This window comes from Monocercomonoides exilis (assembly GCF_001643675.1).
Source record: "Monocercomonoides exilis strain PA203 chromosome Unknown scaffold5-2102611, whole genome shotgun sequence".
Lineage (NCBI taxonomy): Eukaryota > Preaxostyla > Oxymonadida > Polymastigidae > Monocercomonoides > Monocercomonoides exilis.
This window is the reverse complement of record NW_027150550.1, coordinates 455,135-470,465: the sequence shown is the minus strand read 5'-3', so window position 1 is coordinate 470,465 and position 15,331 is coordinate 455,135. Positions and strand designations below refer to the sequence as shown.

Sequence of the window (15,331 nt, the reverse complement as noted above, 5' to 3'; positions counted from 1 at the left end):
ATAAAAGTTTCTGATGGATAGAGGTATTTGTGGTGGATGTTTTTTCTTTTGTTCTTGGCCCATAGGTTATTTTGTCCTGAGAGAATTTTTTTGTAAAAGCCCACTCTTAGCGCAGCAACCAGCAGATGGCAGACGAAGGCATGTGCGAAATATGCAAAAAGCAGGAGTGGAAGTACAAGTGCCCGGAGTGCGGGGTGCGGACATGCTGTGTGGAGTGTGTGAAGAAACACAAAGAACAGAGCGGGTGCACGGGGAAGAGGCAGCCGCAGCAGTTTGTGCGTCTGTCAGAGATGAATGTGCAAACGATGGTTTCGGACCTGCACTTCCTGGAGTCGATGGCGCTGGAGGTGGAGAGGGCGAAGCGAAAAGAAAAGGAAGCGAAAAGGCCTTCGTTTGTGCCTCCCGAGAACCTGGTAAGGAAGATGCAGCAGGCGCGCAAGGAAATAAAAATTGGGGAACGTGGTGAAGAGGAGGTGCCGGCAATGCCACGGTTCGGGGCAAAGCCGATTTTGTATGAAGCGATGATGAGCGAGCTGGAGGCTGTTGAAGCGTCGATGAAAGAAAGCAGTGTGAAAAGGGAAGGGACACAGCAATCATCGAAAGGTGCGCTGTTCCAGGCATTTATTGCGCAAGAAAAACGGGATGGGAAAGACAAGAGCAAGGATGATGGAATGGAAGAAGTTCGACCGCAGAAGCAGCGACACCTTGCAGAAAACAGCTACGAGCAAGCTTCTGGGGAGCAAAAGGGTGAGAAAGTGGTGCCTGTGCTTCAGCCAGCAGAGAGTGCCCCAGTGCCGCAGGGGATGGCTGGATATTATTCTCCTTTTTGCTATGCTCCCCAAGTTCCATTTCAGCCATTTTCTTTCGGAGCTTATTTGCCCCAAGGTTTCAGAATTCTTTGTTTTTCTTTTTTCATTTTTCGTGTTCACTTTTTCTGTTCTTTTTTTGGAGCAGATTATTATGATTCATTTGCAGCCACGATGCACACACCTGCAATGCCACAGCCACCACAATGAGCATATTGCCTGGGAAAGTGTTTCTGGAGCTATTGATGGACATCCGCAAAGCAACGTCTGCTTCAGCCGAATGCCAGAATTTTGGGAGAAGGAATGGTTGGAAAAACGAATTTTGGAGAGGAAAAGGATAAAGGGGAGATTGCGAGCGATGAAGAAGAACAAAATGGAATGCGACTGGCTCACATCACAGCAAGAATTCGTGGTTGCCTTTGAGATTGCGTTATTGTGCAGTTTATTTATTTATTTATTTGTTGTTTTTCCCCATCCCAATCAGTTCTTCAAATTTTCACCTGCCTCTTTTGAGAAATTGGTTGTTGAGTTTGTTTTTGGAAGCACTTCACAAAGAGCACTTCTGCCTGGCTGCTTCTCAGCACTTCACAATCAGAGAGGCACGAATGGCTGAAGGTCTGGGACGGATGATGGATGTCTGGAAGAGGCAGGAGAGAATAATTATGAGCGGATCAGGACCATTTTTATATTTTAATATAATTGTTTTACGCTTTTCTTGCTTCACGGAGGAGTAAGGAGGCCAAACAGCACAGAATCTTAGGGCAATTTGAATTCCAGAAAAATTGGGAAAATTATAAATTTGATTCAATTGGGATTATAAAACAAGAAGAATTTGTTTATGAATTGTATTTTGTCGATGGAGATTGCTTTAGTCGGTCTCGATAAAACAGCAGACAAATGCACGCAAATTATAGAGGAAAGGGAAGTGAGCAGCGAAGACGAAGGAGCTTGGGAGGAATCAGAGGGATGGGACGAAGAGTTTGACAAACTGTTTTCGGAGGTGTATGACGGAACGAGTCGCGAGATAGAAGACGGCGAAGCCGTGCAGTCATCTAGCACAGTATATGGAGTACATGGGGCAATTGACGAGGATGACTTGTTTTTGCCGATGACTGAAAAACTTACATCAAAAGAAAAAGTGAATGTGGGGCATGCTGAGAGCAAGAAAGGGCAGCAGAAGGTGAACAGAAAAGAATCAGGGGCCAACGAAGGGGAGAAAGGAAAAGGTTTTTTGGGAAGCGTTTTCGGACTTGGAGAAGCTGCCAAAGAAGATGAACTGAAATTGCATGCGGCACACATCAGCGCAGAAATTGTTGCTCGTGCATCTGCAAGCGCTGATGAAAAACTCCATCGAATGAGCAACATGCAGCCCCCGAGAAAACGATTTCGGTTGGGCTTTTTGGGTGGAGGAATGAAGGAAGAAAAGGCAGAGCACAGTGCCAATGCAACTCAAGGGCTATCAGCTGAACAGACTGACAGATCTCTGCTGGCGAACTCAAATGCATTGCATGATTCACCGAATCAGATGAAAATGTCGCACAGCGAAACCACTTCTCTGTCTTCATCAGGCCTAAGGGAATCCTCTTCAGTGGCATCGTCTCTAATGAACGAACCTTTATTATCTTCGAAGCAAAATACAGAAATGAAGGCAGAGACTGCTTTGTCTTCAGGCGAAACATCTTTGGAAGCTGATATCAGCAGGATCGATTTGCCTTCTTCCGACTTTCCATATTCTTCGCTTCTTTCAGAGCAGATTGTGCTCAAGAGAGAAGGTGCATCAAGTCCTATTACAGTCTCTTTGGCAGACATTGCGATGATTGGGGGATGCGGGGAGAGCAAGATGGAGGATTTTGCTGAGGGAAAAGGAGATAGCTCAGAAGAAAGCGACAAAGCATACGACACTTTGAAGCGGGGGTCAGGGATTTATGAGTGGCACATTGATGATGCTGCTGAGGATAGAAAAGAAAGGAAACAGAAGACTAAAACAGGAATTAAAGAAGAAGAAGTGGACGAAAGAGGAGGAGGAAAAAGAAAAGAGCCAAGAATTTACGAGGCTGAAAGGAGAGAGGAAGAGAGATGGGAAACGGGAATAGGCAAGAAAATTAGTATTGGGAGAGACGAGATATTTGAGATTGGAGATGCATCTGAAGAAGAGGACCAAGATCTGTTTGAAGCGCAAAAGATGAAAAGAAGAGGAAGCACAGTAAACAAAAAAGAGGAAAAAGAGCACATATTGCAGAGAAGATATATTGAAGATGCTAAAAAAGAAGATTATGATAATATTTTGAAGAAAAAGGATGGAGGAGAAGAAATAACGAAGGATGTTTTGAGTCAGGAAAAAGCAAGGGGAAAGCGGAAAGAGAATTTGCGCATAAAGGAAAAAAAGAGCTTGATATTTGATGATGATGATGATGAAGGCGATGAAGATGGCAAAGAAAAGAGACTAGCATTGGGAAAAGGATTTGAGAAAAGAGGATTTAGCGAGAAATCTGCTCGTATTAATTGTGTGGAGAAAAGAAAATCAGAGAGAAAAGGAGGAGGAAACGCAGATGAAGAATTAAATGATGAACCCAAAGGGGAAGAGAAGGAGCATAGCGAAGCAAGGCTTTGCAGAGACAGTTCAGATGCAAGCTCGATGGTGAGTTCGTTGAAGACAACCACAAAGCATGAACACAGGCATCACAGGCGACATCATGATTGCTCTCATGGGTATTGTGACAATAGCTTCCTGAGAAGAGATAAAAACTCTTCACTGAGCAAATTGATTGAAGAATGGGATGCGCAACACGCAATGAATAATGACCATTCTCATCACAGGCATCATCGACATGGATACAGGAGCCACCATATATCGCGTTCAGAGTCACTGAGGAGTGAGAGCGGAAAGGGGCAAGAAGCATATGATTATGGAGGGGCAGGCTTTTGCGAAGAGGAAGCGGGAAAGAGTTTGGGAATTGCGGTGAGCAGCGTGAAGGATGCAGAGCTGAGCAAGGCGGGACTTGGCAAGCAGGTGAAGTGGCTGTTGAAGGAAGCCAAAATCAAATGAAACAGAAGACGAATGAAGAAAAACAGATAAGTTTTGTGGTATTTTTTACCACTTTGCTTCGGAAATGCGAGCGATTGCCATCATGAAAAAAGAAAAGGGTCTATTTCTATTTCGTGCATGTTCAAAGATGAAATAAAATAAATCGATCCAATTGTGGAATGAGATTTTTGGGATGAGTGAATGAAGGAGAAAATAACTGCGGAGGAGACTCATTAACAAAAGAAAGTGAAATGGAAAAGAGCATCAATGAATAATTGTTTTTGCTTTCCTGAGGGTTTTGAACACCAAAGAGCAGCTGAAGGATTCGAACGAAAGGCAATGATTTTCAACGATACTCAAAATCTGAAATGGCAATAATGCAATTGAAATTGTTGGTTCGTCTTTTGTTTGTCAATGGCTTGACAGATTGAAGTTGAACTTGACTTTCTGGCTTGGATACATTATTTTTCATTTAAAAACAATTGTTTGCAATTGAATTGAAGATAGAAAGGCTAACGCAAGGGGAAGGAAGATTGTTTTTATTCAATTATTTTTGGAACAAAATACTCTCGCGCTGTTGAAAAGAGAGACTGAAAAAGTTGCACAAAGTTTATTCAACTCCTTCATTCATATCCAAACTTTTTGTGCTCAGTTTTTCAATCGTTAGCCATGTGCTCTTCGTTTGATGCTTTGAGTGATTGTTGTTTGTTTCTTCTTTTGAACCAAAATCATGCAAACAAGCAACCAGGAAAGACAAAACAGCAAAAACAACTCTTGGAAGCACTTTTCTCAAAAGCACGTTTTTGATTGGTCAGAAAACCATTCATTATTCTCATTAAAAACAAAAATAAATAAATAAATAAATAAGAAAAAATGAAGAAAACGAAAAGAATTGAATCACATAATCAAATACACACACTCAACCAAGAACAAAACCTGATAATAAACTCAAAAGCAAAAAAAAAATGGAGCAAGCGTTATTCAGAAAGTGGCTTGAAATGAATTTCCACAAACTGAAATAATATGTCTCCCATTCGGTTCAAACAGCATTCGCACAGCTTTAACAAAGCTCTGCTTGAACTCCGCTCGATCTTTCCGAAAGATCAATGGATTGCATGCTCGAGACTTCCACAAGCATCGAAATATTACCGTTTTCAGAGGATCCGTTTTCTGTTCAGAAAAGATCTTGCAACCTCATTTGAGTCTCTTTCATTGGCAAATGCCATTTGTGCTTTTTGAAGAAGATGCAGTTGAAGCCATTCGCACACTCACAATGATATGAGCGAGCTGCTTGAATCAGGGATCTGCGAGTTGCACTCAGATGGCATCTGGTAATCAACTGCATCAGCAATGGTCATGACCATTGCTCCTTCTGGAAAGTGCTGGATGAACTCCTTCTTCAAATCAGTGAGTGCCGGCCGATCGTTTGGCTGCTGGACTATTGTGCATCTCACCGCGTTGCTCAAAGACGAGTTTTCAACAGCCTCTGGCTTTGGCTTTTCGCCATTCACAATCTTCTGCCCTGCCACCTCTGCTGGATACTCTCCAAACGGGATCTGCAGTGTCAAGCACTCCCACAGCATCATCCCAATCGAAAAGCCAACTGACTTCTTTGTCGCTCCCAGCTTCTTGTTCATCAGCAGTTCTGGTGCCTTCCACCTCAAACACTCTTTTTTGAAGCTATCCTCATCCTCAAATGCTGATGAGGGAAGTGAGTCATCATCATCATCACTGGCAGAAGTGATAACTGTTGATGATGAGATGGAGGATGAATCCGAGTCATCATCAGACAAGAAGTCTGAGTGCATCACAATGCAGATTACCATATGCTCAGAGAATAAAACAATGTGCGGACTGAGGTTGGAAAGAGAAGAAAGAGGATTTTCCATTTCATCAAATGAGTGGAGCGCAAGATTGGCCACCCAGAACATAATTTGGGAAGCTGTTTGTTCTCTTTCTTTCAGTGAGCCAATCGGCATTTCCTTTGTCTTGTTCCTCCCATGAAGCAGCATGAACAGCGAATCTCTCAAGTCCACAATCAATTTTTCATGAGGTGATGAGCATGCCATCGCATCCACCAGATTCGACATCGATGAGGTGGTTGGACACATGCTCTCTGGTCGGATAAAAGTGGAATCTGAATCAGTCGTTGAAGTGGATGAGATGGATGGTGAAGGAGTTCTCTTTCGAATCTCTTCTTCTTCAACCTTTTCCAGTGCCCATTCTGGGATCTTGTCTGAGTCTCTCCCCAGAATGTATTCAGTTGAACCACTCTCAGATAGAAGATGCTCTGATGACTCTGAATGTTCCATATTCGTATCATGTATTCTCTTCTTTATCCTCTCATCATTCTTCTTCTCAGCCTCCCTCTCTGCTCTCCTCCACTGCTCCTCAGGAGACATCTCCATCGTCACCATCTCAATCAGCTTCGGATCTTTTCTGATGTTATCATTCACAATCTCTCTCAGATCTTCTGCTTCATTCTTCACCTTCCTCCATCGAACAATGAATACTATGGATACTATTAACAATACCACCACAATCACAATGCAAACAATCAAAGCCCATGAGATTTTTCCTTCTTTTCCTCCTTCAACAATTTTTACATCTTTTTTTGGTTCAGTTTCACTTTTGTTCTTCAAAATGAATGAATCTGTTGATGAAAGAGATTCTGTATTTCCAAACAGAATGCACACGCTCACCTCTGCATTTGCGTCTGCTGTTCTCACAATTCCAGATTCAATTGCCACATTAACTTCCTCTTCGCTCACAAAGCCCGAGTCGGGTATTTCATGAGTCTCGACCTGCTCAACATCTCCAATGGAGGAAGTCATCCGAAAAGAAAGATTGCATGGCAGAAGAAGTGCTCCTCTGAACACAACGTTCAAAAGCTCTTCGTTCTGTTCTGATGTGGCAGATCGAAGAATTGGGATAAACAGCGGTGATGCTCGCTCCTCAACGATCCCCTTCAAGATGCATCCATCATTCAGAATCCACAATGACGAATTATCCTTCACTCCATCTCCTCCCTTCAGACTCACAATATTCAGCTGAGCAGAATCAGAGCATATTATGTTTCTTCTTGCTGATGGAAAGCCTCGAATTGTCAAGCTATTGAATGCAAAGAGGCCTGAGACAATCTTCACCTCTCCTCCCTTCACCGACAGCCCACCCAATGATGAGTTTGAAACTGACACATCTTTCATGCTCACAACGCTCTCTTCAACATCCACAACAGAGCCATTCCATCTGCATATTTCATCTCTCTCAAATCCCTCTTTTTCTTTCATTTGTTCATTTTCCTCAAGAGCACCCACAAACATGCTTGAGTCCAATATTAAACTCGTGCACTTGCAAAAAGAGGCTTCAATCCCCCGAGTGCTTCTTGACTCACATTCTGCAAACGAACAGTTTTGCAGCATGACCTTCCCTTCTCCGTCTTCACATTCCACTCCACATGCTCCTTCACTTGTTCGGCTGATGTTGCTGAACTTCGATAATATCACATCCATTCTTTTCTCATCACCTCTCAGCTGCTTCCTCCTCTTCTCATCTGCTAACATTCCATTATTCTCATTTCCACCCTCTCTCAACATATTGACAGCAGGCCCATTCTCAATTTTCACATCCACCACATCAAGTTCCTTCACATTCATCTCTCCATTCCTCAAGAAAACCAACCCATTCCTGCTCTCACCTTGCTCCACAACAACTTCTGATAACTTCACCTCACACTCAACAAATTCAACAAGCGAAGTACATGCAAACTGTGAAACAATTAATCCAGTTATTGTGACTGATGATCTTTCTCCATGCATCAGCGTTGGCAATCTGCACACATTGCCTCCTTCAGCTGGCTTCACCCAACATTCACTCATTGAAAGTGTTCCCTCCTCCACACCAAATATCTGCTCGTGTTCTGTTGGAAGAACTTCTGGAATCTCAAAGCTGATTCTCTCCACACTCACATTCCCCTTGCACTCCACAACACAACCCTTCTCTTTCCTCACCAATCTGCTCATCCCCACTGTTGCCCTGCTTCCCTTTGCCAGCAGTGTGAGATTCTCCAGCTTGATCTCTGTTTCCACTTCGCTTGCTTCATCCACCACAACTCGCGTTCCATACTCGTGCACAATGTGTGCCAGCCCATATCCCAGCGTTTCACAGCACTTGTCTTCTTTCCCACATTGTCTGTTGTTCTCCCCGCCTTTTGCTCCTCCAGAGCTCACAAAGATCGTCGATGACTGATATATCGTGATGAATGGCATCAAGTCTGTATCATCCCTGTGATCTGTTGCGTCTGATCCTGAGATCATGTGTGCCTGCCCAGAAATGCCTCTCAAATCCATCACAAATTGTGTTTCGTTGATCTGTGAAGAGATGTTGTGGCAAGCAACAAAAATGTGCCTCCCAATATATGCCGTGTTCCCTTCGAACTTGTCTCCCTCAAACACAAAGTCCAACACCCCATCAACCTCTGCCCCAACATACACTCCTCCTCCACGCCCACTGATCCCAGAGCATCCACACTGCACCACGCTGCATTCACTCACACGGAGCCAGCCCCCAGCGCTCATCTGCCAGCACATCCCTCCTCCTTTTGTGCTTCTTCCACATTTGCACCCCTCCACTTTCGTTCCATTCACCTCTGCCCCAACACTCACCTCTCCCTCGCTCTTCACCACAACCGCATCACTCCCTTCTCCATCCACCCACCCAATGCTCGAGTTCGCAATCCCAATCCCTGCCTCTTGATCGTCAATATTCCCTTTTCTTTCATCTGCTTCCATCCCAACTCTCACACATATCAATGCCCCACTTTTCACTTTGCATCCTTCCACTTTCAGTTCTTCCACAATGCATCTGCACCCGCTCTCAACAATAAACATTCCATTGCACGCACTTTCACTTTCCATCTCAATTCCCTTTCCCTTCAGCTCTCCTTTAATCAGGTGGACAAAAACAATCTCTCCAACGAATTCATTCTCTTCAATGCTCAATGCACATCTTGTGAGTGACAGAACTCCTTCATTGTTTGCTATTATTGCTGTTTTCAAGCACTCTTCATTCTTCACAACTTCAAATCGGATCCCTTCAAATCCCGCATTCTTGCTGTTCACCAGTCCCACACCTTCCATCCTCTGCTTCACTTCAACAACAATTGTTGCCTTCGCATCCCCCTCAATCAATGTTCCTCCATGTGCCTCTATCTTTATTCCAGACACATCAAGTCTGTCATCCATCCTTGTATTCTCCATAATCTCGATCATTCTCTCTTCTTCACAATCCTCAACATGCATCAGCCCTTGCCACAAGCTCATGCATGGATCTTCAATGCTCCCACATCTCATCACATCATATCCGTCTTCTGCGACATGCACAGTTCTGCCCTTGAACAGAATAACAAAGCGCAACAAATCAGTATCAGTGAACACACTATCATTCCCCACAAATCCATTTCTATCATTGCTCCAGTTCCCCACATCAAACATAAATGAATTAACACTCACACAACTGTTCAGCTTCGATGCAAATATGAACATGTTTCTTCCAACAGCTGCTTCATTCCCTTCCATCTCGCATCCCTCACCAAATATGAACGGCTTCTCTGCCTCGTTTCCCCGGCAGTCCATCCACAAAAACCCTCCTTTCCCTCCCTTTCCATCGCATCTGCATGTTTTCATCTTTGTGTTGTTCATCTTCATCTCTTCTCCATTCCCAATCACCACCCTCATCACTCCTCCTTCTCCTGAAACTGCTCTTCTGCATTCTGAAAATGTGCATCCATCAACCACAACACTGCTCTGAAAGGCAAATCCTGTCTCTGTCATATCCATCATTGATATCTCACATTCACTCATCCTCACAACTCCACCCTCTGCAACCATTATTGCATATTCCCTCACCCCAGTCCCATCTCCCACAAATGTGCATTTCTCAATCTCCACAACAGCCTCTTCTTCGTCTCCTGCTGTTGATCTTGACAGAATTACAACATCTATTTCATGCACAAACTCGACTGGCAGCCCTATCTCCATCCCTCTCAACAGCATGCTTGCTGTGTTTCCAAGAACATAGCTGCCTTCTTCTCCTTCAATCACCGATTTCACTGTCAGTCTCGCACTTTCCGCTCCTTCATTCTTCACTATTTCATGCGTGCTCACATCGAACTTGTCTTCGATCTCAACAGCTCCACTCACCTTCAGAGTCTTCTTCCCTTCCCATTGCTTTGCATTCTTGTATCCTCTCAAAAGTGTCTTGCACGGATACGCATCGCTCCCACATCCAATAACATCAACACCAGTCCTGCTCACATCCACCACGTCTCCCACATATTCCTTCAGAAACAGATCCAATGAGACAGCTCTTTCTTTGAAATATCCTCTGTCAATCCCTTCCATCTCGACGCTCTCCCCTTCTCTCCCTCTGATATCCACAAATTTCTCCTTCACAACTCCCACAACCAGATCGTCACACTCCACAAAAACATCCTTCCCTTCTGCCGCACTGTTCCCTCCAAGTTCAATATCATTCAGCGCATAGTCGTTCTTCGATCCTGCACATCCATAAAGAAATATCCCTCCTCCTCTTCCTTGTGCAGAACATCCATTCACTTTCCATTCATCCAATTTAAACTCTGATGCAACGCCAAGCTCCACCTTTATCCCACCTCCGCTGCTCTCTTCTTCACTCACAGAGCATCCACTCATTGTGCAATTCCTCCCTTTCATCTTTATCCCATTTCCTCCTCCAAAAGCAAAGCATCCCCCATCCCCTGTTCTTCGCTTCATCCCAGCAACACTCACATTCTCCATCTCCACGCTCCAGCTTCCTCTCCATTTCCCAAATCCACTTTCGCATCCTTCCTTTCCCTCAAACTCACAATCGTGAATATGGCTCTTTCCACTCGATGATACCACCACAATCCCATCAACACCTGTTGATCCAACACCCTTGCATAGAACGCCATCCATCTCCAACTCTCCATCTCCTTTCACTGATAGCATCCCATTTCCACCAAAGATCACATCCTTTCCCTCCACGATCTCGCAATTCCTCATCACCAGTTTCCCTCCAGTCACTCGAACATACTCATAATCAACAGCAGTCACCCCTTCCATCATCTTCATTTTGTTATTCTCCATTGAAAGCGTTTTGTCCATCACATCAACAAACGCCTCTCTTCCACAGAGTGACTCCTTCAGAACCAGCGTCATCTTCATAATTTGTGTATCTGCTGAAAGCATGAGAAGTGCATCCTGTTGCTTTTCAGTATCTGTCCCAACAACGATTTCACCCAACTCATTCTCTGTGTCAAACACAAAATGACCACCTTCGATAACTGCCTCGCCATCGAGCTTGTATCCTTCTCTCATCCGAATTCTATGCTCTTCTGCTGATCCAACTGCATCAACCGCTCCTTTGATTGTCCGGCATGCAAACATTTCACTCCCACATCTGCTGAAATCATGCACCCCTTCTTCGCTTCCCACAATCGTTGGCACACTCACTTCTCTTAAATACACCACAAGAGCGATCGCAAGCTTTTCATTTGCGGTGCTCCTCTCAAACCCACTCAGCTCATCATACACATCCATATTCGGCTGAAATCCAATTGTTGTTGTGTTTATCACCTTCTGCAAATCATCTGCACTCACAAACATGTTCTTCCCAGCTCTCGCCTCACAATTCGAAAATCCAACATTTTTCACCACAAAGTCTCTCATCCCCTCGCAGACATATAAATATACTCCTCCTCCATATCCTCCTCCCCCATTCCCTCTTGTTTCTGATCCTCTTGCACTGCACGATTTAAACATCGTCTTCACATCAGAGTTTGTCGTGTTCCCAATCCCCACCTTGCTTCCCATCTTCATCTCCAACCACAATGCACCACCGCTCCCGCTCAGACACTTGCAACCTTCAAATGAAATACCGTTCAGCTCCATTTCCTTTCCATCTTCCACAACCCCACAAAACACACTCCCATCTCCTTCACTTCGTTCAATCTCCAAAAATGTGCTCGCTTCAATCCTTGCAGTTCCAGCTGCACCAATTCTCACCAGCTCCAGTTTGCTCTTCATCCATTTCATTGAAACATTGTTGCATATCAACTCTCCATCGCCAATCTCGACGACGCCCTTCTCAAACACTTCCGCTTGCTCATCCCCTTCTGCATTTCTTTCACTCCTCAACACTGCATCTCGAAGCTCTGCCACTCCTGCCCTTCCTTCAATCTTGAGCAGATGCGATCCTTTCCACAATCCAGAATTGTGAACCAGGCATATCTTTTCAACAATCAGCTTTCCACTTGTGATCTTCATCCCAGCACCTCCCTCAGCTCTTGGCTCCATGCTCGTTAGACTTGCCCCACTGCCTTCAAACTTCATCCCCATTGCATTCACCGCCAGCTCAGTGTCCCCATATACGCCTTCTCCAAGTACAAACTCTTGCATTTCTCTCCTCACATCAGACATCCACAGCGAATGGTTCAATGTTTTGCATGGCCTGTCAGCTGTGCCACATATCCACTCATCTGTTCCATTTCCACTGTTTGCATTCACTTTTCCAACAAACAATGGAATCCAGTCATCACTCGCTGATCCTCCTTCAATCACTACTCTTCGACTTGTCAAATTCGATGAAAGCGAACGGCACCCCACAAAGCAATCGGAATTTATCACACTCGCATATTGGGATGAAGCATAGAAATCGTGTCCTTCAGTCGCAGTATTGTTGTCAAACAAACAGAACGACAATGCAAATTCTGACGCATAATTATTTTCGCTAATTGCGCATGAAAATCCTCCCCCATTTCCATTTAGAACTGTGTTATTTTTGAAAAGACAATTTGAAATTGTTGCGACGACTGTACCGAAATCCAACAAAGCACCTCTTCCGGCATGTCCTGTTGTTGTACCGTTTACAAAACAACATAATTCAAAAAGTGACGACTGACTGTTTCTGAAGTGAACACAATTTCCTCCATAAACATCCCAACAGGAAGAAAAGTTCAATCCAACATATATCCCCACCGTTCCTTCGATCAAGGTTGCTCCACCTGTGAATCCGTTTGACCAACAAAAAGAAAATGTGCAGTTTGTAGCATTATGAGTTCCTCGGCATAACCGCATTGCTCCATCATTAACAAAGCTCCAACATCTCTATAAGTGTTTATTCAATGTTACAAAAGGCGAAAATGATGATAAAAGAAATTCTACAAAATATATGAAAAGAATAAACATACCACAAAATCACAACGAATAATTGTTGCCGATCCACTTGAAATGTGATCAATTGCGCCACCATTAACACCAGACAAATCTTTGAAAATGCAATCGATAAATTCTGTGTCTCCTTCTGTTTTCGTAGATCTTGTTGTTATGACTGTTTTTGTGCTTTTCTCAAATGAGCTGTTGAAAACCCCAAACATTCCGCTCTGCATCGTCAGTCCGTCAAATATGCTTCCATAATATGCATTGTCCACAGAAGAAAACTGGCTGTTTGTCACCAAGTATTCTCCTCCAGGCATGTTTCTTTTCATGCTTTGTGGACAAACATTTTGTTCAACATTTGAATGCGAAACATTCTTGAATGCACATCCACTCACAAGCACACCCTGTGCATCAGAGCTTCCAACAAATGGTTGGGTTCCTTCAACGCAGAATGAGGAGAAACGGCAGAAATTCAATTCCAAAGAGGAAAAGCTTTCAAAACAGTTTTTTGTTCTCCCGACACGCTGAATGAGGGGAACAAAAGACTTTGATTTCTCAGGAGCAAGCGAAACATTTGAAAGCACAGTTCTTCCTCCAAAACTCTCCACAATCCACTTCGTTTGGCTTTTTTCAATGAAAATTTGGCAATCTTCGATTCTTGCACATGAGAGTGAATCAACAAGAAATAAACTGTTTCTTTTTGACTGGCAAAGATTCATCGCTCTTAATCCTATCGATGCGTTCTTTTCTTGGAAGCATCCATGAATGAAAGTTTTCTCTTTTATCAATTTCTTATTTTCACAATTATCTTTTATATTCTTCATTTTCTTCATCAAATCTGATTGAGAAAAGTTTTCGAAGTTCTGCAGGAAAGTCGATAATGTGCATTTCGAATATTGTTGTTCTTTCATCGGTTCATCTTTCGGTTGAACAATGGTATCAATATTTTCTGAATTTGTATTTATGTATGATCCAATTATGTGCTCAAATAAGCAGATAAGCACAATCTTCAACATGCAGGAGGAAAAAAAAGAATTAAAATATAATATAATTATGGGCGACAAATAGTTTATTATAGTTCGATCAAAAAATTCATTGTTTTAATAACAACAAGAGTTAAATGTTTTTGAGGTATCATTAATCACATTTTTTTGTGAATAACAAAATTTTTCATTTTGTATGTCAAAATCAGTTGAATTCTTTGAAATTTGATAAAAAAAAAAAAAAAAAAGCTAAATCAAACAAATAATTAGAATCTTTTCGGAATATATATGTATTATAACGAAATTAAGATGCGAAATTTCATTTCTTTTCAGTCAAATTGTTTATTAATTCGAAAATTTGATGCAACTGCGTTCAGAAAGAAGCTATCTTCAAAATATGACAATTAATTATTAATATCAATAAATTAATAACAAACAAACACAGATAAATTATCTTTATCAATTCGAATTAAATAATTTTTTTCTTTTTCTCGAAATTATTTTCAAAACTAATGCAAAAAGTTCTTATGATTTTTAGAATTTAAAAATAAAAAGAATATCGAAAATATTTCAGCTCATCCAGATTCACACTTCAAATAATATTTTGAATTTTATAAACATATAAATAAATAATAAAGTGAGAAATGAATTATTTTACAAAAAAATTTTATCTTACGGCATTCGTTATTTCATCAGAATATTTGCTTGAACTTAAAATTGCCTGATAATTGTTTCATTTGAACAATTTTCATAATTTAACACTTGAAATAACGTGAAAAGATAGATTTTTCTTATTTAATAATTTGCCCAAAATATATTTTATTGGATGATAATTTCCTTTTTTATTTTATATTTTACAAATGTACACTTTTGCTTTTGTTTACATGAACAAAACATGCTTTTGTGCAATGAAAAAATAGATGACATAAAACTTTTAAAACAAACATCATTTGAAAAATTTGAAAAAGAACTATTTTTATCACCTTCTGGAAATGACAATCAAAGTTGTGGAGAAAATGATCCATGCCGGACAATTGCACATTCAATTGATATTGGAAAGGAGTTATCTCGGATCCATTTGGATCTTGGTAATTATTCTGAGATATCGGCGGAGCTAAAACATACTTCAACGACAATCATTGGAAAAAACGCAAAAGGATGCATTATCAAACTTAAGAAGCCTATTAATGCTTCTGAGAAAGGATCAAGTGTGAAACTGGAGCAAAATGATCTTTACGATAATATGTTTAAACTTGAAAGAAGTTGTGTAGCATTTAAAAAACTGACATTCGACCATCAAAC

General features: G+C 42.0%; 3 protein-coding genes across 3 annotated transcripts; 2 read left to right on the top strand and 1 right to left on the bottom strand.

Annotated features, from left to right (window-relative positions):
• Window positions 1–86: 86 nt before the first annotated feature.
• Window positions 87–1,482, top strand: MONOS_6373 (uncharacterized protein). Its single transcript, XM_067876601.1, has 2 exons — window positions 87–885; window positions 955–1,482. Exons 1-2 carry the CDS (start codon window positions 126–128, stop codon window positions 1,014–1,016), a joined length of 822 nt encoding a protein of 273 aa, XP_067734171.1. The 5' UTR covers window positions 87–125; the 3' UTR covers window positions 1,017–1,482.
• Window positions 1,483–1,491: 9 nt separating this feature from the next.
• MONOS_6374 (uncharacterized protein) lies at window positions 1,492–4,705 on the top strand. Its single transcript, XM_067876602.1, has one exon. The coding sequence runs from the start codon at window positions 1,645–1,647 to the stop codon at window positions 3,850–3,852; it is 2,208 nt and encodes a 735-aa protein (XP_067734170.1). The 5' UTR covers window positions 1,492–1,644; the 3' UTR covers window positions 3,853–4,705.
• On the bottom strand, window positions 4,613–14,099 carry MONOS_6375 (uncharacterized protein). Its single transcript, XM_067876603.1, has 2 exons — window positions 13,079–14,099; window positions 4,613–12,995 (listed from the first exon to the last, which is right to left on the bottom strand). Exons 1-2 carry the CDS (start codon window positions 14,060–14,062, stop codon window positions 5,100–5,102), a joined length of 8,880 nt encoding a protein of 2,959 aa, XP_067734169.1. The 5' UTR covers window positions 14,063–14,099; the 3' UTR covers window positions 4,613–5,099.
• Between the last annotated feature and the right edge of the window lie 1,232 nt (window positions 14,100–15,331).